We start from the raw sequence: 27,907 nt of genomic DNA on the forward strand, positions 1-27,907 counted from the left end.
TGGACACGCAGCTGGTTTGGGTCCCAGGATGGGAGCCTCAGTTTAGGTTTGATTCTCGTTGCTTTCAGGGCCCATACCGCCGACATTTTACTGCTTTCTGGACAGCATACCAAGGCGGGTTTTCTTAATATGCGAAGTGTGCATCTCAGAAATATTTCCTGGGATTTCAATCAGCGCTGCACTGGAGGAAACTCACAGAGCAGAGCAGCGGCAGCCCCCGGAGCCCAGCCTGTAAAATAAGCAGACGTCAGAGACTCTTCGCCCCGCTTCACCGCTGCAGTTACATTTTTATCGCGGTGTAATCACAGCGTTATTTGCGGGATTTCACGGCTGCTTACACGGCGCTATGTAGCGCAGCGAATGGCATGCTGGTGGTAGCTGTTAGACGTTTATCGGCTTTTTAATTTTAAACACCGTGCCTTGGCGGAAAGAAGAGGATTTCGTTTTATTTAAGGTAGCATGACAGGATCCTTCAGGCTGTCGAGCTAGCTAGCTAGCATTAGCTCAGTGGCTAGCTTAGCGTCCTGATGTTGTAATGAATGGAGGATGGCTTTGATGTTCGTTCCGGGGCAAACTTTGCAATTTAATTGTATATTTTGTGATAATATTTGTATTTTGATAAAGTCATATCAATTACGCCAAACATTTGCAAGTCAGAATACTCTCCATATGCTTTGGGACTTGGCAGGGTCTTGCTAACACATAGCTAGCATGCTAATAGCTACCTCAACCATTAAAACATTTGATCTTCAATTAATTGAAATCACGTAAGCATGTTTTTAGTTAATTTGGTTAGTACTTTATACATATGTAATCGAAAGTCACCTAATATAAACATGTAATCGTGCGCAAGAGATAATCTGATCGGAAAGTCTCCAGAAAAAGTTGAATTTAGCGCATTAGCCTCAGTTATTTGTTTTCCATAATGTGCAACGTTCCTAAGCTGCAGTTTAGCAGATATTTCTTTCTGTTTAAGATGTTTGTTTGGTTTTTTTTTCACAAAAATAAAATCATTATTAAACAGCTTTATATTTAAATCGTCCTTTAAATACGAATGATTGCAAACATAATGTATGCTGTCATGTTTGTTTGATTTTTTTTTTTTTTTTTTCAACTTTATTATTTCAGGTCAAGTGACGATGAACGAGCAGGAGGGCGGGGTGGTCTCATTTGACGAATATGTGCGGCAGAAGGCCCGCACTGTGCCTCAGCATAGGATGAAGGAGTTTCTGGAGTCCCTCGCTAAGGGCCCAGAGGTGCTGCAGGAGTTCAACCAGCAGGGGGGAGGAGGAGGAGCAGCGGCCACCACCACAACCATGGTGTACCAGCAGCAGGAGGCCAACTGTGTCTACACAGACAGCACGGAGGTGGCTGGATCCCTCCTGGAGCTGGCCTGCCCAGTAAGGCTTTGCTGCAGTCGCTGTTAAAGGAAATGCATCTGTAGTTATTGTCTGTAGCATTCAGTCAGCTCTGAGAAGGCCGGAGCTGATGGTAAAATGATGATTTGTTAAAGCCATCCTTGCGTGTCATCAACCACCGTATAAGAGCTAAACAAGAAAAATAAAGATTACAATCGTTTCCTGAAGCACAGCTCGTCACATTGATACAATACCTTTCATTAATCACTAATTAAGAAATTACAGAATCAAAATACCTAAATAAACTTAAGTTGTTACCTTGTTACCTTATTGGCTGAAGCTAAATTTAAGTTGCCTTTTATGTGTTTGTTGTTCTGTTACCATGGATACCTAATACAGAATGTTGCCAAAATAAAAGCATGGACCTTTAATGGCAGTAACAAGAAAGAAAAAAAGTGACTAGATTCAGTTGGCCTTTATGTTGTCTTTAAAATAGGAAAAAAAAAAAAATAGGTGCATAAGCTGCATTTCCAATAGACAAATTTATTCTTCTTAACTAGCTTTGGGCATTTTGTTGGAGTCTGAGCTGTAGCTTAATGTTTATGAATTGTTTTTATTGCTCTGAAGTGGAGAAGCTACAACTTGTTCTCAAAGTCCATGTTCAGGGATTCAAAGGACAGCTAAGATATGTCTCTCTTTCAGTCTTTTACAGCATGACTGAAATTGATCCAGGATGGACATTAGTCTGTTAACCTGTTTTCACAACATAATATCACCTTTCAGATAATAACTATGCGAGTAAAAACTCTCTTTGCTGTTCATTTTGTCACTCGCACCATAAAAGTAAATTTAGTGAGATTACGAGCTGTGCAAGCTTTCAGGACATGTATACATGATCGCAGACCGAATATAGGCAACTTGTTTATAACTTGGTGTGTCTGATATGAGAATATGTGTGCTGTAAATGTGAGGCATTCTGGTTTGATGCTTATTTATTGGCATTTCCCTTAAATGTGTCGTTTGTTTTCAAGATTTGTGTCATTAAAGATAGAAAACACAAAAACGTGTTTGTTTGTTTTTTTGCAGGTCCAGGTAACCTCAGCCGAGATTTCCCCCCAAATGTCTGTACATCCAGGCTCTGAGCAGCAACTCCAAGTGCAGGTGGGTTTATATATTTTGATTTTTAAAATGTAATTAATAAGGCATACGACACCAAAAAAGAGCTGCTGAAGATGGACATATTAAACAGTATGTGAGCCACTTAGCAATAATTGGAAATTTTCAGTGTCAATTCATAAACTAAATAACCAGCACAGTTAAGTCGCGGCTCTTTTTTTAATTAGGTGCAACTCGCAGTTGTGCAAACAAAGCTTTATTGTTGCTGTTGAAATGCAGTGTCTTCACAACATTTTTTTTTAGCATTATGTATAGTTTTTGAATTTTAACACACAAGGACACAAGAGACTACATGAGCCGTCATGAAAGGAAAAGTATTAAATAAAAGCATCTTAAGGAAGTAATACGATAACTGATGCTTATAGTACAATTATGGCCAGACTGAAGTATGGATATTTTGTAGATCTGCTGTCTTAAAAAAGGTATTATAACAATAAAAGATACGACTACATAAGCCAAAAAAAGAGCAAAATAAATACACCAAGTATAGACAGTGAGGCAAAAAACTAGTTTCTCTTTGTAGAAATAGTTTTTGTTTGGATATTTATACTCAACTTTCATCAAACATGCAACAGTAAAAAGAGTTTAAATCATTTAAATTTTCCCTGTTTTACCCCTTGATCATGTTGGATCACGTTCCTTTGCCTCCGATTAGTGTAATTACTGGTGGGTTTCTGGCAGGTCCAGATCCAGGAACAGCCGGGCCAAGCCGTAGGCCAGGTTCTGCAGGTGTCTTCCCCGTCCCAGCAGGAGCTGCAGGGAATCTCCACAGCTCAGCTGGTGCAGCAGGCCGAGCTCACAGAGGAGCAGCAGCAGCAGGTACAGGAATCCTGTTGGTGCTCGAAGATCCTGAGCGTCAGTAAACGTGACCCGTTTACTGAACGCGCTCACCGTGTTTTGCAGATCCAGGCTCAGCTGATTGCAGCTGTTGCTGGAGGTCAGCAGATCCAGCTGTCAAGCGGCGAACAAATCCAGCTCCAAGGAACGCAGCACATCCAGCTGCCTGGCGGGCAGCAGATCCAGCTCCAGGCGGGCCAGCAGATCCAGCTGCAGAGCGGCCAGCAGATCCAGATCCAGACCATAGAGGCCATGTCTCCGTCCCAGCAGCAGGATTCTCCAAGGGAGGGCGAGAGGCGGCCGGGCGCCGTCGCCACCGTTCTCCAGCCAGCAAAGAAGCGCAAGGTGGATGTTCCCCTCACCCTCTCCTACGCCGTGCCGCAGGGCCAGCAGTTGGCCACGGTTCTGACCATCCCTCAGGGGCAGCAGCAGAGCTACGTCTCCCTGCGACCCGACCTGCTGACCGTCGACAGCGCTCAGCTGTACAGCACCACAGGAACCATCACAGGCCCCACGGGCGAGACCTGGACCATCCCCGTCTACTCCACTCCACAGCAGCAGGGCGTGACGCACATCGCCATACCACAGGATGCATACAGCACCGTGCAGGTCACCACGACAACCAACGGCAAGGACAAAGTGGCGGCCAGCTCCGCGTCGAGGTCCGCAGACGGTCAGGCGGCCTCCACCCAGGAGGAGATAGTGCAGACGCTGCTGCCTGCGCAGTTCATGAACGGGAACATCCACATCCCGGTGGCAGTGCAGACTGTAGGAGGGACTTACAACACCACACAGTCGGTCCACATCTGGGACCCCAGTCAGCAGCAGAGCCACGGCGACGACGGCGCAGAGCAGCAGCTCCATCTGCAGGTTGGAAACGCATTCCTCTTACGCAGCCGCAGTCACTCATACACAGTCCTGACATCTAACAGACAATAAGTTAAAGTAAGATTAATACAGTCTGTGTGGATTATTATACTCTCTGTTAATCCAGCTTGCATTCGCAGGAAGCATTTGTAAAGTTTTCCTTCTGGTTCTGCACAGGGTCAAGTAGAGACAGGCGCCGACGTGGAACCGCCTACAGAGATTCTGGTTCCCGTGTCTCTGAAGCCAGAGGAAGGTCTGGAAGTGTGGCGCTTCTGGGCGAAGAAGAAAAACGCCGAGCTCAGCAAGCAGGAACAAACAAAACTCGCACCGATAGGACGTAAGTAGACCTGGGCTTTGAGTTTGAGATTCTAGTGTGGCTGTAAAAACGGCAGCGTTTCACTTTATTATGGCATATTTAAAACAATCTGTTTCATTAAAGCCACTATCCAGACTGTTCTGTAATATGAATCAAAGTAATCTCGGATATAGTCGCCTGTAGACAAGGTTCATACACGTTTAATACAGTAACATGTTCAATTCACTTTTCAAACATTTTCAGGGTAAGTTTTCAAACTTCCCAGCGCCATAGTTTGGAGATTAAATCAATACAAATGAACTAAATCACTGCTATATGCCATCATTTAAAACTGGTATCTTGTGATAATATTCTACATCACAGGGACAAAGTAAACTAAAATATAACAAAATGTTATGTTTTGAAAATGTACCTGGCCAAAGACAACCTTTCAGTTGCACAGATCAATAAATATTCATGATATGCTTACAAACGGTACAAATAATCACTTCACTTTTTGTAACAAATATTTTCCCCTAAGTTTATTACAAAGCTGTGTAGTTTAAACATTAAGCTCTTCCAAGGACTCTTTCCAAACCTGGAAAACACCTAAATGAAATTCAAGCACTGTCAAGGATTTAAAGCACCTGCATGAACCTGTGTACATCATCCGTCATGGTCGGTTTTGATATTTATCATAATTTCCCAAAACAAGCTGCTGTGTTTGCGGTGACATAATGTGAGTTTTTCTTCTTTACTTGCTTGTTTTAAATGGCACTCCTTTTAAAACGTGAGCCATCATGCAGCATTTACCCGTTTTATGAACAAATATATACACAGAATGGAGTCAGATACACTGGAACTACATTCAAGCAGGAATCTGAACACAGGTTATATCCTTCTTTCAGCCAGCTGGCTGGCAGTTTGCAGCTACAAGTGGAGGAGAGACACCTGGTGAAAACTGCAATCACTCCAACCATTCTTCCTATGCAGACAGTTCAAAGATATAACTTTAGCGTTTTTGAAACGATGATATACCGACCCATGACTAGAATTAAGTTGGCAGCTTAAATGTTTTTACTTTATTTGCAATTCTGATGTTTTTCGTCGCACTTTGAGGAAAACTAGGAGCAAACCTTGTCCTACAAATTCAAGCTCCAGTTTTCCCCCCTCCGTTGTGCCGCTGTGCTCAGGTCGCCAGCCTCTGCGTTTCCAGGAAGACTTGGTGTCCAGCGCTGTTGCCGAGTTGAACCTGGGACTTTCCTTGATGACTCAAGAAGCTCGGGGCTCAGAGGAAGAAGAGCTGGCGCCTGATGTTCTGTATTATGTGTTCTTGTGTATTCAGAAGGTCAGCATCTCCACTCTCTAGCATAAAAACATACCAGCATGGCATCTGAACTTCTTTAACATTTGGGGGGTTTTTTTGTAGTATCTGTATGAAAACGGACGTGTGGATGATATCTTCTCTGATCCGTACTACACACGCTTTTGCGAGAGTTTACACAAACTCTTACAGGACTGGAAACCCAGCATCCACCCTTTAGGTGAGGGGGAGTCTTTGCTTAGCTTTTATTTAATACTTTAAAAGAAAACTTGTCATTTTCTTTCTTTTTTTTTTTTCTGTTTTCCTCAGGTTATATCATTCCAAGTCATGTGACCGAGGAAATGCTGTGGGAGTGTAAACAGCTGGGTGCTCATTCTCCTGCCACATTGCTTACAACACTAATGTATTTCAACACTAAGTGAGTAATCACTAGTAGATTACTTGAATTAATCACCTGGTAGCAGATTTTAAGAACTCGGTTACTTTGCAGGTATTTCCGTCTGATAACGCCTGAGCACCACATGAAAGTGGCTTTTTCAAAGGTGTTGAGACACTCGAGGAAGAATCCCACCAACGCCAAGGACAAGGCAACCAGTATTCGCCTTCTGAAAGTGCAGAGCCAACACACCTCCGGACAAAAAGGTGACGCACACAGCAGGCTCTGGGTTCCTACAGTCTTAAAAAAAAAAATCAAAGACGACTCCTTTTTTCCATTATTTAAAGATAAAACTCTAAATTTCTTCAAAAAATAAATTACTGTTAACAGTGGTAGGTATTTCAGTGATGAATATCAGATCAAGTTTTGTCTATTTGAGCCTTTAAAGAATCAAAAAAAGTGCAAATTTACCTCTTTTATTGGCTTTTAGATCCCATAAGTTCTGTGATATAAACTGGACCTGATGTTCTTGAAGTGGGTTTGGTTTAGATGCCAAAGAAATCATCAAATTCCTTCTTTTTGGGGGGGAATTTTGTGACAAAAGAGCATTAAAATCCAACTTGAACATTTTGCCGTTTCATGACTTGTGGAAACACAATGAGGTGGATGTTTTGCACGAAATGTTGACAATACTAAAAAGTGGCAAAAAAGTCTTTATTTTAAACATTTCCCAGGTTTAGAAATAAATATTTAGTGTGGAAAAATATTAACACTGGAACTGGAAGACACTTTAAACATCCAAACAAGAACAACATTAAATAAACTGAATTATGAAGTCTCTGTAAACAAAACTGTCCTCAAAAACAGGGCTTGTTGAGACCAAAGTACCAGACTTTATCATCCACTTTTTGGTAGAAAGAGAGAAAAGAGAAAAACAATAAATCATTCAAGTGTAAATTGATCATGCGATTGATTTATCGTGACAGGTCCACAGCTGCCTGACTCATTCGTCGGTTTTTAACCTGCCGATTCTTTCAGGAACCGACGACATGTACGAAGAGCAGATTGAAGATCCTGAAAACCCTCTGCGCTGTCCCATTAAACTGTACGACTTTTACCTCTTCAAATGGTGAGCGCCTCCTCACTCCCAGCTTTCCACCAAGGTGAAAACACCCTGCTGGCGTCTCAAAACGAATTCACCTCCCTGCTTTGTTTTCCAGTCCCCAAAGCGTCAAAGGGCGCAGCGACGCCTACTACATGACGCCCGAGCCCGTCGTGGCGCCGAACAGCCCGATGTGGTACTCGTCCCAGCCGCTGTCGGCTCGGCAGGTGGAGCAGATGTTGGCCCGCATCATCGTTGTGAGAGAGATCCAGGAGATGATGGGTGCCTCTCCTGAGAGCGTGAGCTAAGCTGGGCGGACTGGCTGGACTTGACTATGCAGCGCCATCCAGACTATACGCCACCTCCGAGGTTATCAAGTAAAGCGGAGCATCTCCTAAAACAATCACTTTCTTCTGAGCAGAGCATTATGATTGCATTTGCTAGTTCCTGAGATATTTCTCATCCGACGGGGTTGGAAAGTTTTCCCTGCAGCTCTATAATTGAACTTTGAGTGAGCTGCGGGTGGCGATACGTTAGAGCGCAGGCGGATGTTTTGTTCCTTTTCTTCCTGTAGACGTCTTATTGACACGATACGAAATTACTCAATACTGAACATCTTACTGTCACGTCTTACTTCTCTCCCGGCTCTCGCTATGATAGGTTGCAACTCGTGATTACAGGAATGATTGCTCCGGTTTTGTATTCTGACTGCAACTTAAACAATGTATTGATACGTTTAAATCTGAGCAGTGTGTGCCTTTTGTTTTTTCTTTTTTTACTTGTTTTTGAGGCTTGTCGATTTTCAACAGGATCCAGGATTTTATTGTAATTATTCCTTAGACTTGATTTCCTCCCCAGTCAAAACTAGCAATTGGAGAACTACCAAATATTTTGCCATCTTTAGCCCTTCATGTATGTCTGTATAGTAGGATATTAAAGAGGAGAAACGGTTGGAAATATTCTTTCATCGTGACTCGTGTCAAATAATGCACTTTAATATGAAGACATTATATAGGTCTGTACAGTAACAAGGCTGCAATGCCACCATTTTCCACAAAACAAACTCCTTTTGCGCTCCATCGAACTCTTATAAACCTAAACTCAGGTCAGTATTGATGTAAAAGTCCACATTTAATTTAAATGGTTGTTTCTCCTTCATTCAGCAGCCTCTCAGTATAACCCAGCTTTCTGCAGACACAGAGGGGTTATTCATCATTTTTGTCCTCTGGGAACGTCAGCTGCAGTCTGTTCAGTGTTTTTATGAAGTACTTGGGCATGGGGCAGGACACGGCGACATCGGACTGGCTGCGACCCGGCAGCGCCAGCTGGCGCGCGTGCAGATGAAGAGGCAGGTACCGGCTCTTGCTCTGCTCCAGTCCGAGCTTTTTCAGCACACGGTCCGGTAATTTCTGTGAAACAAAGACAAAACACTAAGCTAGCCCCTTATAGAAGCTTTGTAAACAATTTGTTTTGTATTATGTATATTTTAATACCAAATATCTACATTCCTGAACATTCGAAGGAAAGAAGGATACCACCAAAAAGGTAATTTTAGTAGTAATAAAAAAATTACATAGATTTACTACACTGAATGATATATATTTTATATATATAGGCCAAAAAATTAGTTAGGCCATTATGTTAGGAAGGTGGGGATATTTCAAGCGTCTACTTTTGTTCATTTTTTTATAATTATGGCTGTCCGTCAAGTAAAACATCAGTTTCTTAGAGTGTTAAGTTCATTGGGTGCTGTATCCCAACAGATGGAAAGTTTAGTGGAAGGAAAAAGATTCAAATGTAAAAACCTATAAGTTCATATTTATAATTAGCAGTACTATGCATTTTCTAGTCACGATCCTACTTTATAGCACAATCAAGTAACTATTCAGTTATTCTGAAAATGCTGTAAATATCAAACATAAATCAAGAAATTTGACTTCATATTTAGACACCTTGAGCACTTCACAACAATGCTCCTCCATTATGCCATCTACAAACATTTTTAGGAGCGCTGAAGTAGTTTGTATGATAAACTCGATGTGCAGCGCCACCAGGTGTTTGCTGACTGCTGCTGCCACTAATCTGGAGGAGCTGCATGTATGTCACTTTGTTGCCCCCTGTGGCAGATTATTAACATGTTTCACCTGCGGTGCCAGTTTGCTCCAGTGGGAATATTTGTGATCTCCGAGAATGGGACAGGCCAGAGCGTACGCCATGTGTACCCGCATCTGGTGCTTCACCCCTGTGCATGCAAGAAAACAGCATGTGAAACTAAAACTGATTTGGTGAAAAAAAAAATAAAAATAAAAAATAGTAACGTCGGCTAAAGAAACGAGATCTAACCGGTGAGAGGCTGGAGCTCGACCAGGCTGCAGCCATAGCTGCTGTCCAGGACTCGGTACTTGGTGGCTGCAGCGTGGGCCTGCCGGTGGCTTCGCACTTTGGTCATGCCGTCACCGGCCTCGTTCATTCTGAAAAGCGGACTCAGCGTCATCTGAAACGAGATGTTATGAAACTAAAGAACCCGTGTACATCAGCAAGATTACCTCCATTTCAATACTTCGCTTTAATCACCAGAAATCATAAACTGGTGGTGAAGTACTTAACCCCAAGCTAATCAGGTCTGTTCTAAAAGGATAAATCTGAGCAGCTTAACACGCCGTGTTGAGATAAACACAGGAGTATTCGGTATCAGGACGGTTCATCTAACAGAACCCGTCGCCATGGCAACACAGGATGAACACCTAAGCTCTTCCATATCAGGTCATCAGCTCATAAGCTCAGCTGAAATAATAGTCTCATCAAAAAAAGAAAAAAAGGTAAAATTCCAAATGTTTAAAAAACTTCTGGCTCCAAAGTAAATAAATACTAAAGACTCATAACCAACACAAAACTAAAAAATTTGGTTTTCTCAAAAACTTGCCTGCTTAAACAAGTAAAGTTCTAAGGTTACCAGCATACCAGCACTGCTTTTAAGTGTAGCTCTGACTAATCTTTATTACACTGTCATTGAACAAATAATCAAAAATGGAGAATAAGAAACACCTTGAAATGTGGCTTAGGACCTGTAACTTCTCTTTCGATGATGGGAATGTCGATCAGCCCTTCAGAGGGAACAGGAACACCAACTGTGATCACCCTGAGGAAACGCAGAGAACCTGGTAACTAAAACAGCAGCTTTATTTAAAATGAAACCAAGCGGCTGCCGATAATGACATCCATCATCTTACCAATACTTCCTCTCCACTTGGTTACTTCTACTCAGGGAGAGGATGTGCTCCAGTACTGCTTCGCTCCTGGCCAGCAGGAGCGCTCCGGATGAGTCCTTCTCCAGACCCAGACAGGGCAGCAGCTCGGTGTCCGTCTTCGTTTTCAGCCCGTCCAGCATTTTACAGAGAACAGGAAGCACAGAGGTGATGGTCGTGACGCCAGATTCTTCTGAAAGACAGACAAGGGTTTTGTACAAATTTTAAATGTCATTCCAGTTGTTAGCAGCTTAACAAGGAGCCCTGGTATCCCTTCATTAAAATCCAGATGCCAGATTAATGGAAACGTTTTAAATCACACCACTGGGAGGACACAGTATTCACGTTAATTAATCAGAGGATGGTATGCATACATATGCCTCCCACCCCATGCATGACTCAAAAAAGGCCATTTGTTGGACAATACAGTCAGTGCAATAATTAAGCAAAAAATATATATAAACAAATACATTTTGCATTTAGATGCAATATGTGCATTGCAAAGATGTTCAACCCAAAACACCACAATAGGCATAGTTCCAGTCATTTAGATTTTTTTTATTGTTTTTTTTTTTTTACGTGCAGATGCATCCTTTGCTTCAATTGATCAAGCACACACGGTAGGTTATTGCATTTTAGTTAGTATTGATTTTCTTATTTAAGTGGAATTGAAATATTTGTTTATTTGCATCTTTTGGTGCATTTATAATATTCAATAAAAAGATTTAAGTGAAAAATCTGCAGAACGTAGCAGTAAAAAAAATATAATTTATAGATAAATCGACAACTAAAATAATCGTTAGTTGCATCGATTATTTTGGCGGTTTACTTTAATGTCTTCATATTATGTTACATTTTTCTCATGGTCACCGATGGGATACCTACTTTCACCACAATATATTTTATTTGTATTCACCCGCTCTTTCTGAACCCTAACCCAACAGGAAGTTGGTTTACCTCTGACAGGGACGCCGTAGGGTTTGTTGAGGATGACCACATCTTTATCCCGGTACAGCACGGTTCGGTGCAGATGTTTGGCCAGCACGTTCGGATGGACGTTTTGCAGCTGCGCAGTGAACCTTTTCAGCTCGGTCACTCTCTGCTGTGAGCCGGACACCGGAGGATCCCTGTCCTGTGTCCGAGTTTCACTCCGAGTCTTCGCCTTCTCCTGTCGGATCTTTCTGGCCAGGTCGATGGCTCTCAGCCGGGGCTTCTCAGCGGTGTCTGAGCCGCCAGGCGAGTCGCGCTCAGCCGCGGTGTGCTGACTCCGGCTGAGGACCGGTGCTGTGCCCGGGAGCCGGCGGCAGATAGTCCGCGATTTAACCAACAAGAAAAACATTTGGTCGCCCAGAACGGCTACTGCTTTACCGCAGTTCATTATGGTTCAAGGTGAAGAGAGCGGTAACACATGAGCCATTGAAAACAACTTTACAGGAAACACTAAGAGTTTATATCCGGGTCGCACTTTTCAAAGTAAAAGGATTCAAGCGTTTTGCCCAGTGGTACCAAAAAATTTTGCAGGTGAAAAATGTGAATTTTTCTCTATTAAAACACTGCAAAAGTTTTTCTATTATTTAGAATTATTTCTCCTTTACCTGCACAACATTAAATCAGACAAGATTTTATTATTATTATTTTTACCAAAAGTAACATTGTGGCATTTGCCTTAATGTTTACGTTTATGTAACTTTTGGGGCCAATTGTTTTTCTACTCTGTTCTGTGCAACAAGCAATAAAAAAAAGAAAAAAAGTGCACATCAACTAACTCTACACATCAACACACTTCTGTGTTAATGTGCAGAGTTTTGGTCATTTTATTTGTTTGACATGTAAATGATCTAAGTTAATTTCCAGCAACAAAAAATCTAATTTTCTGTTAAAACCTGTGCTGTGTTTAACCGAAGGATGCTTCTCACTAAAAAGTTACTGGATGTTTGAGGCATGAAATAAAAATAAAAGAAAGAATAAAAGGCAAATAAAATCAATCAATCAATCAATCAAATTTTATTTGTATAGCACATTTCAGCAGCAAGGCATTTCAAAGTGCTTTACATAATTTTAAACAGTGAGAAAGAAAAAGAAAGTAATAAAAAGATAAAAAGAAAAGATAAAATCACAGCCTAACAGGACAAGGCCTCCAGCCTTGCAGCACCAGGCTCCGTCCGCCTGTTTCGCGCGCTAGGACTTTCGCTGTCCTACGCGGATTTTGTGCATTAATTGGTTACCTGTTAGTCTAGAATTTACAGGGTTAAACAGTGAGAAAGAAAAAGAAAGTAATAAAAAGATAATAAAATCACAGCCTAACAGGACAAGGCCTCCAGCCTTGCAGCACCAGGCTCCGTCCGCCTGTTTCGCAAAAATTTTGCGCTAGGACTTTCGCTGTCCTACGCGGATTTTGTGCATTAATTGGTTACCTGTTAGTCTAGAATTTACGGGGTTTTATATACGCGCAATGACCCCCAGTCCCTCGCAAATACATAGAAGGCATCAATTGCCATAAGCAACTGTAAACAGGTGGGTTTTAAGTTGAGATTTAAAGGCACCCAGTGTTTCAGCTGTTTTACAGTTTTCTGGAAGTTTGTTCCAAATCCGTGGTGCATAGAAACTGAAAATTGTGTCGTTTGTTGGGGGGCGGGGGACACAGGAAAACAATAAGATTACAATTCTTTAACTGAAATAATATCTTTGTTTACCAATATAAAGAAAAAAAAACGAGGAACAAAACACAGGTAGGTTTCTACAAAAACAAAACACACTCGTAAAAGAAAACAAAAAGTAGACATTACAGACATTATGATAAAGACTTCACATATTTCATTATTTACATTATAGTTATTACTGATCATATGATCAAAATAAGACATTTTTGAGCCACACTCCATTCCAGTAGATGGCGGTAACGCATATCATGTTTCCTGCTAATCAACTAAAAAAACCAAGAAAAAGCAGAACAGGGGAAAAACCATCATTAAAGGCATTATTAACCAAAATATAGCTAATTATACGTGTCTGTCAGCGGTAATTAGACATAATGCAACGCTTTTCTAACTAGAAATGATTTTAAAACGCAGTTAAGTAAAGCAGAGAAAGAACGACGTGCTTGCTTTGTTTTTATGATTTTAACGGGCTGCTGGAGCGATGAAGATCACGGACAGCCTGCTGAGGAGTTTTAAAGTTGCCAGGACTTACCGACTGAATTCAGAGAAAGTTAACTGTGTGGACTACAGCTCAAATGGAGAACATGCCGTTTCAAGCAGCGACGACGACTCTATTGTTTTATATGACATCCAGGAGGGAAAGTAAGTGGGCAGGTCAGTGTTTATAACCAGCAATCGTGTGAATATGAGTTAATTTCTTATTTTTATTTTTTTTTATTTATTTTTTTTTCTGGTCCAGGCCGTTCAGTACCCTGTACAGCAAGAAGTACGGAGTAGATCTGATCCGTTTCACACAGGGGGAGGCCCAGACTGTGGTCTTCAGCTCCAACAAGCTGGACGGTAAGAACCTGCAGGTTACAGCCTGTTGTTGTCATCACAAGGCATGAAGCACACTGAGCTCTAATGAGTAACATAAACTTCATTTTTATTAACCAGAGCTTGTTTTCTTTCTTCCAGATACAATTAGATATCTGTCGCTCACTGACAACAAGTTTATTCGATATTTCCCTGGTCACACTGCAAGGTAATACGCAAGACAGTCAACATTCAGCCTTGAGAAAGTGTTCGTATTCCTTCAGGGTTTTTCATTTCACATTTTGTCAAGCTACACCCACAAATTTCTAATTCCTAATTCAATTTAAGTCTGGACTTTGACTAGACCTTGCTAACACAAATACACTTGTATCCAGTCAGTTGTATTTCTGGCTGTATCTTCCTAACAACTCTGATCAGCTTCCCCTTTTCATGCTGAAAAAAAAAATAATAATAATCCCGCAGTATGATACTGCCACCACCATGGTTCCTCATGTAGATGGTGTATTGATGTGCAGACAGAGTTAGTTTTGATCTGTGTGTTTGTTTATCACAGATATTCCTATTAAAATAACTGTCACTAACAATCCACAAACATCATCAAGTTATTGACACATTTAACAAAGTCAAGAAATATGTTTCTCTTAAATGTTGAACCTTTATTGGGAGGATGAATATCTAGATTTACCTTTAAAAATCTATATTCAATTAGGTTTGTCAGTAAAAACTCTGTCAAGTGCCACTGTTGTTACATTTTCTGAAAACTTTTAATTTTTTCTATGAAAGTAGTTTGGATGGTGGAGCATTACCAGACTAAGTTGTTTTTGCTTTATATGAACTAATAGCTCCTTCCTGATCAGTCAAAGTGAATTTTATTTTTCCAACCAGGGTAACGGCACTCTCCATGTCTCCGGTGGACGAGACGTTCATCTCCAGTTCGTTGGACAAGACGATCCGCATCTGGGATCTGCGTTCTCCCAACTGTCAAGTGAGAGTTTAGTTCAAGCTCCACTTTCTTTTACTAATAAAAACAAACAAAAAAATGGAAAAAAAAATATGTAGGATGGTGGCGTTTTATTAAATCCTGTTGTCTTGTCTCTCAGGGTTTGACTGATCCTTTGGGGAAACCTGTGTGCTCATTTGACCCGGATGGGCTGGTTTTTGCAGCAGGAGTGGAATCACAGGCCATCAAACTGTACGACATTCGTGCTTTTGACAAGGTACAAATCGCTGTCGGATGTATGACCTCACCTTCATACAGCAGCTACCGGTCTGACTAGTGACATCTAATATCTTCCTGTTTGTGTTAGGGTCCCTTTGCGTGCTTTGAGGCCAGATTAAATCGCGTCTGTGACTGGACTGGACTGAAATTCAGTAACGATGGGAAGCTCATTCTCATTTGCACCAATGGAGGCGCTGTTCGCATCCTGAATGCTTTCAGTGGATTGGTGCTGCACACTTTTTCAGTAAGACTCATAAACACAGATATAATGAAGAGACAGGGCTGGTAAATAGCTGGATGTGTCACAAGTTTTCACCTAATTTCAGGGTTACAACAATAACAAAGGCATCGCCCTGGAGGCCTGCTTCACCCCAGACTCACAGTTCGTCATGATTGGTAAGAAACAGAACTTCTTCATTTGTTTGGGTCACTTCCTGTCAGATGGGGGGCAACACAGGGTCTCACAAAAATATTCAAGCATCTTAATTTTGTCGTTTTAAAACCACAAACTAGGAGGACATCTATGATCGTTAATTTTTAAGTATTGTTTAGGCCTGTCATGTTAACAAATTTTACTGGACAATAAATTGTCCCGGAAGTTAATGCGATAAACGATAATATTGTTGTTTTGGGACAATTTTCAAGTAGGATATAAGTACTGGCATAATTGTCAAAGATCATTAAACTGGAAGACATTTAAAATATCCAAAAATAAAAACAAAACAACAGAAACAAAAAAAAATTGAATTATGAAGTTTCTGTAAACAAAATTGTCCTTCAAAAAAAGGGCTAATTGAAATCAAAGCACCGATTTTTGGTAGAAGGAGAGAGAGAAAAAAGAAAAACAACAAATTATACAAATGGAAATTATTGAGCTTATTTCAATTGATCAGGTTTAGTCTTGTTACACAGATTTAGGTTAAATCTGTTAAATCTCAAACAGATTTAGCCAGTTGTCGTCCTGCTGGGAGTCGAACCCACAGTAGACCTTTTGTTTGTAGGTTTCACAGGATGATGAAAATAATTTTTCTCTGATATTTTCAAAGCTGTTTTCTAACCCAACCACTTTCTCCTCAACCTTTCTGGACTTGATCACAAACTGCACTGAAGCTTAGGGTCGTAACGCAGCAATACGTGATAAGATTAAACGGGTTTGGCCGCTTTGGGCCGGCGGTGTACACAGACTCTGTCTCGTGCAGGTTCAGAGGACGGAAGAGTTCACGTTTGGAGCACAGAAAGTGGGATGAAGGTGGCCGTGTTGGACGGCAAACACCCAGGCCCTATCAACACTCTGCAGTTTAACCCCAGATACATGACGTTTGCCAGCGCCTGCACAAACACGGTGAGAGCAAACACGTTATGTGACGCTCTCAGAGATGCACTGCTGAACAAAGTGCTTCTGACTTTGCTGCTCATGTTAATCTTTACTGTTCTCGTGTGTTTTCCAGTCTCTTTGGCTCCCGTGCGTTGATGACTTATAAAGGCTGGAACAGCTTCCCACCCAGCAGTGAAGTTGGATTTCTTAATGTGTTAAACTCCACTTTGGCACAGTTACAACTTATTAACCAAGAAATTGAGAAGTATTTTTAAATGCCGTTAATTTAGCATTTTAAGTTATTGTTCCTGTTGCGTCAGTATTCTGTGAAAGGCTTAAAGATGCTGTCAGTTCTTTGTAAAAAAAAAAAAAATCTTTTTTAAGATCGTTTAGGTGCTCATTTTTTATAATTTTATACCATGTCTTTTTGTACTACCTGTTCAATGGATAGTTTTTACTTAGGTTTTTAATAATAAACTGGTATGTTGAAAAGAGAAACTTTCTTTTTTCTCTTTTGCCATTTTTGTTCTTAGCATCCATCCATCCATTTCAGTCCAACATTTCTCCAAAAACCTGAAACAAAAAAGCAAAACAAGCTTTCATGGAAAGCACCAAAATGCAAATATTTCAGTGAGACTCACTGTGTCCATATGTGATAAAGACTGAAAACTGTTATTTTTTTTATGTCTGTTGTTCACAACTTTGACAAAGATGGAAGAATAATGTCGAAACATGTCGCGTATATTTCAGCAATGTGAGTGTTGAATAACAAAATAAACTAAAGTGCAAAGTTTGGATGCTGCTTTGGGAGACTTTTGCTTTTAAAATTTTTAATTTTCTATAGCTTAAAATATATAATACTTCATCACAAAGTTTTCCAGTTGCATAAATTCACACTTAGTCCAACACCTGAGCCTCGTTTCCCTTAGTTGATTGTTTTTGTAGCTCAACGTAGATTGGCTTGTTGAGATGGTGCTATTCTCAGTTCATTTTCCATAATTATGTCATTTAGTTGTAGTGAACGTTTGGATAATTTGGAGTATTGGAAACTGGAAACTGAAGGAGCTCTGAGAATCAGAGACAGTGATGTGTCTTCGTGCGTCTAAAACTTTGTCTTCCTGAAGCAGAGGAGGGGGTGGGAGCCGCGCTGAATAATGTATACATGCTTGGGTAGTGTACTCACCACAGAGTGAATAATGGATGATCCCATCACAGGTAACCTCACAGGCACACACTTGTCTCTCTCTTACCGACACCCGTGTGTGAGCATGTATGTGTGTGAGCAAATCATGTGTGAATAAATGAAAGAAATCCAAGTTACAGCAGTTTAAACTTGTACCAATTCATTCTCATTCTCTCTAAACTTTTAGAGCTTCTGGTGTCTTTTCTCCTCGTTAGCTCGTTTTTGTGTCTGGTGATTGTGATACCAACGTCTATCCAGATATTTTACATCACTATGAAGCTCCTCTTACATAAAAGTCGGTGTGGTGTTTCATGTCGAACCCTGCCTTACTAACGTACTGCTTCCCCTTAAACTTTTTCACCTTTTCATTCACCACAACCACAAACTTCAATAACTTTATTAGGATTTTGTGTTAAAGACCAACATAACATTGTGAATAACTGTAACGGGGATCTGAAACACTTTTTTTCTTGTTAGTTTTTGTTTTACAAGTAGAAATTTGAGCCTCTGAGGTTTTTTCCCAGGATCGCCTTGCATCTTTGTCCATCCGTTTCCCCATGAACTCTTACCAGCTTCCCTGTCTCCACCTACAAGTTTCAAGGTCGCCAATGTTTGCTCAGTTTGTTGTTTTTCTGCCACACAGCGTTTTTCACACAGGCCACACATTTGTCACTATTGTATATATTTTAGTGCTCGATTAAAAAGTCGTCCAATCGACAGATATTCTACCTGAGCAGTGGATCTCTGCACCTCCTCCAAAGCTTGCTCTGAGCTGCACTGTTTTCATTTTGTGAAGTTGAATTGAATAGATTGGTAAAACGCTCAATGCAGGGTTTGTACGGGTTCAATCTAATGTTTTACTAAAAGCCCAGATTTACAGTTGAAACCAGATATTTGTATTAAACTTCCCCTGATTAGTTAGAATTACCAAAATTATTCAATGTGATACATTTTTATTATATTTACTTTCTTCCTGCTATAGAATGTAGAATACTATCAAGAAACATTATTAATAACATAATGTCACATGTTAAATGATATTTAATAGTGAATTGAAACTTTTTACTTTAATTTGTGTTATTTTAATCTCCAAAGTGTGATGCTGGAAAAGTAAAAGAAATACCTTGAAAGTGCTTGAAAAGTGCTGTGGGGAAAGTGTCAAAGGTTGACATGTTTCATTTAATTTTATTCATAATTCACTAAGTTTGAGGCTTTTGCATGACGAAAACGTTGTGAAGACTTTATGATAAAATGCCACCTGGTGAGTTTTCTGAGGTTGTACCTGTAGCTCTTCATTCATCCACTCTCTGCTCACAGGCACAAGATGTACTGGCTGCAGGTTCGTGGGAAGGGGGAACTATGTTCAAATGTAGCGATCAGATTCTGGCCTGGTGTCACATTTCTGTGAGCAGGTGGCTGGAATTTGAGATCACGCTGCTCCATCTGCCTGATTGTCCATTCTTTGTGAAGGAGTGCTAAAATGTCGTTACACGCGACACAGAAGCAGTTTCTGGAAACGCAGTTTTGATCTCTGGCCTGAACATCTCCGGATCTCCAGGCGGGACAGGAAGCGACCCGTTTAAGGCTCCCCCTGGCGAGACCATCACCGCTGCTGCCATCGATATGCAAAGTGTTTTAAGGCGCCCATTGGGGAGGCATATCCACTGACAGGCACATTATTAATCATTGGCCACACTTCCGGAGATTGTGTTTCAGGCGTTAAGGGAGCTCCCGAGTCATCCTCCAGGCGTTTATGTCACTTGTACGTGCTTCTGTATCTGTCTGCCGTCGGAGGAGAGGCCGCTCACCTGCAGGGAGAGAGAGGACACCGAGGACGTGGAAGGGGTCTCTGCTGCATGAGACGAACGGGAAACCGTGAACAGCGACTGCCAAAAGATGTCACACCAAACTGGGATTAACGGTAAATCATTGAATCTAATTAGATTGGGGAGTTTTTTGGGGGGGTAATTTGAAGCACTTTTGAGCAACAACTCTACAAACTTTTGTGTCAAACATTAGCAACTTCATCAAGTTGTATTAAAATTACAAAGAGTCACACAAAATGCTTAACTGAAATGTCTGCTTGGGTGATGATGAACTCATTCATTCAGCAGCAGTGTGTGTGTAATGGAGTTCACTTACTGGAGCACTGGGAGGACTGGTTAACAGAAGTGTTCCTCTTTCTCACCTGATCTTACATCATTCATGAGATCGCAGGGTTTGGTAACCACACTGAGACCAGATCAGGAACTACAGCGAATAAAGAGTTTCTCTGTTTAAATCTTTTTTCTTTTTTTTTTTTCTGAACTTAAATCGGTTTTGTCCAGCAGCTGCAGCGGGTCAGAGGCGTGTCGAGTCAGTTCTGAGTCAGTTTAGGTGGCGGTGTGATGAATACCTGGCTGTGAATCAAGTTTTCACTCCTCTGTGGAGTCACAGCTTCTTACTTACCAAACTCTATCTCAGTTGCTTTCACCTGCAGAACCACAGTTTGTTTGTTTTTTTACTTTGTTTTGTCTTATATCTGATTACTGCAGCTACACCCGAGCTCAAACAGTTCTTGGCTCAAGCGAGAAGAGGTTCCATCAGAATCATGAAGATCATAATCAGCAATGGTAAACATTTCTTCTGCTCACAAGCCTCTTGTTTGAGTTCGGTGTAATTTTTTTTCCTTGATTTTTAGTTTTTTTTTATTATAATTTTTTTCTTCTGCAGAGGAGCTGGTGTTGGATTCGTTCAGAGAGCCGGTGCAGAGCTGGGACAAAGACTACGATCAGTTTGTGCTTCCTCTTCTCACGCCTCAGGAGCCCTGCTACATCCTGTACCGCCTGGACTCCCAGAATGCACAGGGATACGAGTGGACGTTCATCGCCTGGTCACCTGACCAGTCACCAGTAAGTCTGGATACAAGATATTCATTAATGCACAAGAGTAATTTGAACGTACAGAGAATCTGAGAGAAAATAAGTTGATTGGCTCCAAACCATTTTTATTTCTTTCAAATCAGATTCTCTTCTAGTCTTTTTATGTTTTTCTTTGGATTTTTGATGCTTTTCCTCTAATTTTCATTTCAGTGAGTGACAAATTTAGTTTAAATGTTTCGGCATGTTTGTTTTTTAAGTTTCCATAATTTAAATCATTACATAAATGACTTAATACCTTAATGACTTAAGTCATTTTCTTTTAAGTTGTTTGACTTTTAAGAGAAATGACTTAAGAGTCTTAAATTACGTTTAAGTCATTTACTATTAGGCACAAACAGATTCTTAAATCCAATTAATGATCAATTCTTTTTTTCAGTGAATGACTTTAACAGTATCCTGTAAAAACAAACTTTTTTTCTTTCTTTGATTTAGTCAAACGCAAAACATAAAAATGTTTTATTGTAGAAATGAGCTGAAATTAGGATTTTTAAGTGTTGCAGAATGAATTGCTGTGTAATTTATGCAAAGAAATTCAAAATAAAACCCAGTACAGTATAATTAGTGTTTGTGAGCATAAAGTTTTATGTCTTTCCAAGGATTTTGAAATCAACGTAGCTCTCAACTTTGACTGGGCCATTCCAACAGATAAATATGCTTCAGTCTGGACCACTGTGTTGCAGCTCTGGTTGTGTTTTTAGGATTGTTTTCTTGATGATTATTTCAATAATCGATTCAGTGACAGAAGGATGGATTGCAAAAAAAGTCAGGCTCTTTGTAAATGAAATGTAGTGAAATGTAGTAAACAGTAGTTTAAAAGCACTGGTAGTCGCCTTTTGTAAGCTAAATGTACAAGAAACCTTTTTATTTCTGCTATTTACATCAAACCTCTAATGGACCTAAAATAAAGAAATAATCTCCAGTTCAACTTCAAATAATCCTTTTGCTGATTGTGTCCAACCAGTCAAGTTTTTTTCTACTATTTATTTTAAAATGGATGGATTAATGAAGCAATAATACTTTAGTGAAAAGGATTTTGCTTAAAAGCTACAGAAAATTCTTCCCATGTGTTTTGTAGGTGAGGCAGAAGATGATGTACGCTGCGACCCGTGCCACACTGAAGAAAGAGTTTGGTGGAGGTCACATCAGAGACGAAATGTTCGGCACAGTCGAGGTGAGGAAAAAATAAAACATACTGAGGTCCACCGGCTCGCTGCCTCCTGAGTGTCACTAACCAGCAGCTTCTTGTCGACTCTCTGTCTGCAGGACGATCTGTGCTTTCAGGGATACATGCGCCACCGTTCCTCCTGCTCCTCTCCACCTCCTCTATCGTCGGCCGAGCAGGAACTACAACGAATCAAAATCACAGAGGTGCTCAAGAAATCACATGAGCTGTCTGGACGTTTAAAAGTATCTATGCACATTTTAATGAGATGGGGACAAACGTTCATGTTTTCTCTTTGATGTTTCGAGAGTACAAAGTAGTCACTGTGAAGTGGAAGGAAAAAAATATGTATTTTTTTGTAAAATATTTTACAATTACAAAGTCTAATGCAGGGGTAGGTTAAAAAAATACAAATAAAAACCTACAAACCTCCAAGGGAGCACCAATTTAGTCCATGATACAAAGATGGAAAGGCAATGGCAAACAGAGCGTCCAGGCAGAGAGAGGGTTGATCGGTTCCTCTGGAGGAGCTGCAGAGATTCACAGTTCCAGTGGGAGAAGCAGAATCTGGCGAGGAAAAAAAAAACTATTGCTAAAAGAAAACCATAAATACAGCATTAAACATGGTGGTGGAAGAATCATGCTCTGGGGAGGCTTCCACCTAGCAGAGACAGAGATAGCAGGAAGATATGAAGCTACATATTTTGTGTCATTATGTTCTCTACTGAATTTATCAGAGTGGAAAACAAAAATAAATGTTGAAATCTGCAAGATTAGTTGTTATCTTTCACACAAAATACCAATAAAACACTTTAAAATCTGTCTTGCAAAAGCAAAACAAATCCAAACAAGTTCTAAATATCTTTACAAGGTGCTGCATGTAAAACGTGTTCATTGTTAGTGCTTGATGTAGTCTTTTTCCTTTCTTTTGCTTCAGGATAAAGTTGTCTGGGTAGGTTGATATTTCTTACACAAGAACTCGAGTGTGTTCATTGCAATTAACGAAAGTCAAAGAAAGCAACTGCTCTTTACTTTGCAGGATGAACGCAGAAGAATTGGAACCCCAACAGCGCGAGCGAGGGTCTGTCAGCTCTGATCATCTGCTTCGTCACTCATTTTGCACGCTGCAGTAAGAGAGCCGATTTCATAACGCCCTGTGTTTTTTTTTTCTCCAGGTCACAATGGAGTTTGGTTTAGACAAGAGAGCTCAGACTCTTCAGGGTCTCGCGTTCCCTTTGCAGGAAGATGCCAAACGAGCTCTGCAGCAGCTCAAGCACAAGCGCATCAACTACATCCAGCTGGTGAGCACAGAAACAAGACCACTGTGCAATCAGTGGGCAGTCTTTGTTATAATAGTGAGTTATATTTAAAGTGATTTAGTCTCTCAAAGTTTGCTTGGATATGTTGTGCTCCAGAGGCTGGATGTAGAAAGAGAGACGATCGAGTTGGTTCACACCAAACCCACAGAAACCCACGAGCTTCCCTTCAGGATTCCCACAGACTCCCCACGATATCACTTCTTTGTCTTCAAGCATTCCCATCAAGGCCAGCTGCAGGAGGCGCTGGGTCAGTACGCACTCAGCTTTCATGAGACGAGATGAAAACATGCAGAAAGATCAATGATGTCAGACATTTTTTATATTTCACCACAAATGTGATTTTGGACTAGAATCGTTTTGAATATTTCCTCGGGTACTTTTGGCAAATTATCTCCTGAAATTTGTTTGATGTAACAAATTTTTAATCAAATTTAAGTTGACTGGACGACTTGAAAACTTAAATGAGATTTTTTTGTGTGCAAAATTCACATTTTTTACATTTTAGTTCTACTTTTAAAAACAGCCCAAACGTTTTTAAAAAATAAAAACGTCTATTCAATATTTGGCAATAAATTAATGTTTCTTGGTGTCTGAAAAAATGACCCGTTTCAAAATCAGCAGGCACGGCCCCTCACCTAGCAACCCCAGCAAACCCAGCCCGTTACCTAGCAACCACAGCAAAGCCCAGCCCATCACCTAGCAACCCAAGCTGAGTTCTAAGACTCCAGGAGGCTACTGTTGTTGCTGTTGTTGACTAACAATCCACATGCTGCTGCTGTTTTCTTGTTGGTTGTTCTGAAGGAGCTATATCTGCTTTACAAAGATCTACGGTTGTATAATTATGCATCTGTTTGCAGCGATTTTCACACATTTAAAGTGACAGTGGCCCAAAAACAGCTCATTCTGGAAGGAGCTCAAAACAGGCAGAAATGACCAGACTAAAATTTAATTGAGTGATTTTGTTCAAAAAAATGTAATGAACAAGTTTTGTATAGACCATAGACCTATCGTAACCTGTTCAAGGAAGCATAATAAGACACTTTTAATATTCCTTCCAGTAAGAATAAACAATGCTGGCATAATTAATTTTTTTTTATTGTTTATGTTATGAATAATTTGGGCTTTAACTCTTTTTTTTATTATTGTGAATGCCTGTGTGAGTGATTTTTAAATTGAGCTGTTTTTACTGTCTTTATCTCTTTCAGTTACATTTAAAAGTATGAAAATACGTCAATTTAGCCGATTTCAGTGAAAATGGCATTTCACCACAAAGGCTACCAAATCTTAGTGACTCAATGGACAGATTAGAGTCGAGTTAACCACGACCTTTCTGAGCTTATCAGCTTCGGTGTTTCCCCTCGGCTTCATGGCCTCGCAGTAAACCAACCACATGCTCAATGCGGTACCAGTCAGTTCTGTTTCTTCCGCCGACAGTGAATTAAACGATTGCGTAACACAAAAGGATGTCTTCCTCTGACGCACCCAGCGAGTGTTATTACTCATCTCGGATGTTTCTGCCAGCTGTACGAAGGTTTTGGTGTCTTCATTTCCTGCTTCAGCATTTAGCGGTGAAGGAAGCTTAAACTGACGGAGTAGCTTCAGAAAAATAAGCTCAAAGTTTAAGATGTTTTATATCTATCAGCCCAATGTGGTAATTCTTTACAGAAACCTTCTCAACCAAACATGGGTTACAAAAGATGTTTTTCTTTGTCTTAATTACATTTTAATCCTAGTTAGTTGCTTTGGAAAGCCAATTTACACTTCATAATGGGTAGCAGTGATGTATTCAGGTAGTTTATTAAATGGCAACATGTTGTAAAAACGACTGAAGACTTTGTCACCCTGCAACCTGCCCTAACTTATCTGGATTACGGTTAAGAAAACTTGCAAATATAAAGTTTTGAGGTTGGGTTTTGTGCTTTTCAAACACCCATGTTATGACATCAGAGGTAAATGAACTTCCGCTTGAATTAAATATCAGTTTGTATGATTTACTCATCATTTTGGCTGTTGCGTTTACTCCATACTATCAATGACTTGGTTAGGATTTACCTTGTAAGTATCTGAGTTGCTGGATGTCATATTGGTTATTAAAGCTGCAGTGTGTAACTTTTATTAAAACGTTTGTTTGAATATTTGTTGAAACTGTCAGCATGTTGTTATAGTATTGTATGAGACGGATAATCTGTGTAAAAGTCAAGCTCCTCTGCCTTCTCCCATTGCTCCAAATACTATCTAGAAACAACCAATCAGAGCCAGGAGGATGGCGTTAGCGCTGTCAATCACTCTCGCTGTGGTGCTGCTCATCCCACCACCTTCTTACTACTCCCCTTTCTCTCTGCTATGCCGCAGACAGCATGCCCTGTCACGACAAGTTGCTTCTCTACCATTAGCACATTGAGCAGCGAATACATGAGGTTGATTGACAGCGCTAAGACCCGCCTCCTCACTCTGATTGGTGCATTTCTTCAGACGGCATAGGAAGGAGGTGAAGGAAATTGATCTTTTCACAGTTTATCTGTCTCATAACAAACTGCCACAACACTGCACTTTGAACAAATATGTAAAAAAATATATTTTTTTATATAAACTACATACTGCAGCTTTAAAGTAAGATATAACTGATAACTGATCACCTTCATGCTTCCTCTAGTGTTCATATACTCGATGCCTGGCTACACCTGTAGCATCAAGGAGCGGATGCTGTACTCCAGCTGTAAGAACCGGTTACTGGACGAGGTGGAGCAAGACTACCAGCTGGAAGTCACCAAGAAGGTAGAAGTTAACCCACATAACCGGCAGATTTATATTCAGCATTGATGACCACTGAGTCAGTCATTATCCCCTGGTTTGTTTGCTTGTTTGCTTAGATGGAAATAGACAGCGGCGACGGTCTGACAGAAGACTTCCTGTACGAGGAGGTGCACCCCATGGAGCACACCTTGAAGCAGGCCTTCGCTAAGCCCCGAGGCCCAGGAGGGAAGAGGGGCAACAAGCGCCTCATCAAGGAGACAGGAGAGAACGGGGAGGAAAACTAGACATTGCATCCATTAATCATACCCACAGAAATTTAGAAATGTTGAAGAAATGATCTGCTGTTTCACTGCTAACCTTCAGGCCACTGATTCTCTGTTTTTATTTCAATTCAAAGTTTTTAAAGTGAAATTGAATGACATGTAGATCTCAGATGCATTTCCCCCTGTCCTCTGAATCTCCTGCTGTCCGTCATTGAGTCAGTCAACACACAGCCAAGGTTTTTACACATCAAACATCTGAAACTGAATGTTACTGCTAACTATATATTCTATATATTTAACACCAATTTGGCCTGTTGTTAATGTTGGTGCAGCGTATTTCTGTGGAAATGTCTGTTGAAGGCCTGCAAAGATGTACAGTGCACTCAATAGTTATTGATAACCCTGCAGGAAACCTTGAAGCAAATTAATCTTTTATCTCAGTAGTTTGAGAAAACAAAGAAACTTTAATTTTATTACATTTATTCAGTGGAGAAACACAGTTGAATATAAACTAACCCCACACTGCCTGTGTAAAATAAATGTTATGAAAGCATTTTTTTCTACTCGATGTTTCAAGTTTATTAGACGTGTAGGAACCTTTAATCAGTAATCAATAACATCCTGTATTTGTTTGGTATAAATACATTGTAACACAGAAGTAAATCTTTCCTTAGCCTCTCTTAAAATCTACAGAGACACTAAAGTGTTTTCTTCTTATCGTCTCAGTCAAAATGTCACCGTAATCGTAGATCTAATTGGTTTTTATATTGTGCACCTGATGTGATCCCACTGTGGCTGATTTTTTTTATATCTCTCTAATATCAAAACACGTAAATTTTAAAAAGTTTAAAACAACTCTAAATTGCTGAAAGAGGATCCAGGCTTATCTCGTCATCATGCACAGACAGCAGGACGGTAAGGAAGGTAAAAATAAATCTCTTAAGCTCTTGCGGTCACCAAATCTCCGTGGCAACCATTAGATGCTATCTGCATGCCAACCGGTGGTTTGGGAGACATGCTGAGAAAAAAGCCTTTTCTCTCCTCACATCCTAATTGTAAATCAGTGGAGTTTGCGAAACGCCGCCTGAGCTTTGACTGGTAAGATGAGACAAGATTGAGCTTTTCAAGAACAAACACTTTTGTCTGATGTGAGGCAAATGATGAAAACGTGGGAAAGTACCTCACTGCTGAGCACTGCGTAGCCCTGTAATGCTGCGGGATTGTCTATCTTCAAAAGGCCTGGAGAATCTTGTCAAAATGCATGATAAGACAAACTCTTTGAAGAGTTTAAATAAGAACCACACATTTAAGTGTGGTTCTTTGGCTCCTTAAGCTCTTTCAGTAGCTTAAGGAGCCAAATCAACACAGAAATGGTTTATTAGACACTAAACAGCCTTCCTTTCCTTGGTAACCTCAGTTCCTAGACGGATGATCTAGATCATGAAGATTGTGCAAAGAGGAACGGTCAAAGATTAACAACAGGGTTGGCAGTTAATGCAGCTCTGGTGACTGGAAAATAAGAATAAAATATCAAAATGTTGAGTTTTTCCTCCTTCCTGGAATAACTAGTTCCAAAAGCTTGTCCTATTTTCTGCATCTGCTGTAAAATATTTACTTCTCTGGGTCTACATCACCATGAGACAGATTTTTGTAAAACATGACAATTGCTAGTTTAATTAATAATTAATTTATCTTGGTAGCAGACTGTGCAGAAACCA

The 27,907-nt window shown here is 40.4% G+C and overlaps 3 protein-coding genes and 1 long non-coding RNA gene across 10 annotated transcripts; 2 read left to right on the forward strand and 2 right to left on the reverse strand.

The window, feature by feature from the left end:
• The first annotated feature begins 42 nt into the window (after positions 1-42).
• qrich1 (glutamine-rich 1) lies at positions 43-8,288 on the forward strand. Of its 3 annotated transcripts, none has more exons than XM_015053366.1 (12): positions 43-454; positions 1,129-1,400; positions 2,445-2,519; positions 3,216-3,353; positions 3,438-4,241; positions 4,416-4,575; positions 5,727-5,881; positions 5,963-6,077; positions 6,167-6,275; positions 6,348-6,499; positions 7,272-7,362; positions 7,454-8,286. In XM_015053366.1, exons 2-12 carry the CDS (start codon positions 1,140-1,142, stop codon positions 7,641-7,643), a joined length of 2,250 nt encoding a protein of 749 aa, XP_014908852.1. In that variant the 5' UTR covers positions 43-454; positions 1,129-1,139; the 3' UTR covers positions 7,644-8,286. The 3 variants fall into 3 exon arrangements, with proteins under 3 accessions (XP_014908852.1, XP_014908853.1, XP_014908850.1); XM_015053367.1 differs by lacking the exon at positions 43-454 and adding an exon at positions 665-767 and having other exon boundaries at positions 7,454-8,288; XM_015053364.1 differs by lacking the exon at positions 43-454 and having other exon boundaries at positions 1,059-1,400; positions 7,454-8,288.
• On the reverse strand, positions 7,018-27,843 carry LOC106960334 (uncharacterized). The gene is made up of 3 exons (XR_001427543.1): positions 27,832-27,843; positions 22,827-22,831; positions 7,018-7,125 (listed from the first exon to the last, which is right to left on the reverse strand). It is a non-coding gene; the product is annotated as an uncharacterized LOC106960334 (long non-coding RNA).
• Positions 8,303-12,008, reverse strand: rpusd4 (RNA pseudouridine synthase D4). 2 transcript variants are annotated; one of them, XM_015053373.1, is made up of 6 exons: positions 11,538-12,008; positions 10,566-10,770; positions 10,381-10,474; positions 9,679-9,829; positions 9,480-9,577; positions 8,303-8,744 (listed from the first exon to the last, which is right to left on the reverse strand). In XM_015053373.1, exons 1-6 carry the CDS (start codon positions 11,956-11,958, stop codon positions 8,541-8,543), a joined length of 1,173 nt encoding a protein of 390 aa, XP_014908859.1. In that variant the 5' UTR covers positions 11,959-12,008; the 3' UTR covers positions 8,303-8,540. The 2 variants fall into 2 exon arrangements, with proteins under 2 accessions (XP_014908859.1, XP_014908858.1); XM_015053372.1 differs by having other exon boundaries at positions 10,566-10,773; positions 11,538-12,006.
• On the forward strand, positions 13,482-26,875 carry twf2b (twinfilin actin-binding protein 2b). Of its 4 annotated transcripts, XM_015053377.1 has the most exons (17): positions 13,482-13,879; positions 13,977-14,077; positions 14,195-14,261; positions 14,939-15,038; positions 15,154-15,270; positions 15,361-15,516; positions 15,599-15,668; positions 16,472-16,614; positions 20,488-20,661; positions 21,767-21,862; positions 21,955-22,059; positions 22,791-22,805; positions 22,893-22,934; positions 23,029-23,154; positions 23,269-23,419; positions 25,826-25,947; positions 26,043-26,875. In XM_015053377.1, the coding sequence occupies exons 1-17, from the start codon at positions 13,719-13,721 to the stop codon at positions 26,208-26,210; spliced, it is 1,914 nt and encodes a 637-aa protein (XP_014908863.1). In that variant the 5' UTR covers positions 13,482-13,718; the 3' UTR covers positions 26,211-26,875. The 4 variants fall into 4 exon arrangements, with proteins under 4 accessions (XP_014908863.1, XP_014908862.1, XP_014908860.1 ...); XM_015053374.1 differs by lacking the exons at positions 13,482-13,879; positions 13,977-14,077; positions 14,195-14,261; ... (3 more) ...; positions 15,599-15,668; positions 16,472-16,614 and adding exons at positions 17,148-19,691; positions 20,305-20,382 and having other exon boundaries at positions 20,483-20,661; XM_015053375.1 differs by lacking the exons at positions 13,482-13,879; positions 13,977-14,077; positions 14,195-14,261; ... (4 more) ...; positions 16,472-16,614; positions 22,791-22,805 and adding exons at positions 17,148-19,691; positions 20,305-20,382 and having other exon boundaries at positions 20,483-20,661.
• Positions 27,844-27,907: the final 64 nt, after the last annotated feature.

This window comes from Poecilia latipinna, unplaced genomic scaffold (assembly GCF_001443285.1).
Source record: "Poecilia latipinna isolate Pla-1442-1.1 unplaced genomic scaffold, P_latipinna-1.0 Scaffold1177, whole genome shotgun sequence".
Lineage (NCBI taxonomy): Eukaryota > Metazoa > Chordata > Actinopteri > Cyprinodontiformes > Poeciliidae > Poecilia > Poecilia latipinna.

Excerpts from the sequence above, each read along its gene's own strand:
- qrich1 (XM_015053364.1), top strand. The coding sequence starts at position 1,074 with ATGCTGTCATGTTTGTTTGATTTTTTTTTTTTTTTTTTCAACTTTATT. Across the intron at positions 1,401-2,444 it reads TCCTGGAGCTGGCCTGCCCA|GTCCAGGTAACCTCAGCCGA; the intron begins GTAAGGCTTTGC and ends GTTTTTTTGCAG. Across the intron at positions 4,242-4,415 it reads AGCAGCAGCTCCATCTGCAG|GGTCAAGTAGAGACAGGCGC; the intron begins GTTGGAAACGCA and ends GGTTCTGCACAG.
- rpusd4 (XM_015053372.1), bottom strand. The coding sequence starts at position 11,958 with ATGAACTGCGGTAAAGCAGTAGCCGTTCTGGGCGACCAAATGTTTTTC. Across the intron at positions 9,830-10,380 it reads GTCCTAAGCCACATTTCAAG|ATGACGCTGAGTCCGCTTTT; the intron begins GTGTTTCTTATT and ends ATCTCGTTTCAG. Across the intron at positions 9,578-9,678 it reads CGAGCTCCAGCCTCTCACCG|GGGTGAAGCACCAGATGCGG; the intron begins GTTAGATCTCGT and ends TTGCATGCACAG.
- twf2b (XM_015053377.1), top strand. The coding sequence starts at position 13,719 with ATGAAGATCACGGACAGCCTGCTGAGGAGTTTTAAAGTTGCCAGGACT. Across the intron at positions 15,039-15,153 it reads TGCGTTCTCCCAACTGTCAA|GGTTTGACTGATCCTTTGGG; the intron begins GTGAGAGTTTAG and ends CTTGTCTCTCAG. Across the intron at positions 16,615-20,487 it reads CCAGCGCCTGCACAAACACG|CTGGTGTTGGATTCGTTCAG; the intron begins GTGAGAGCAAAC and ends TCTGCAGAGGAG.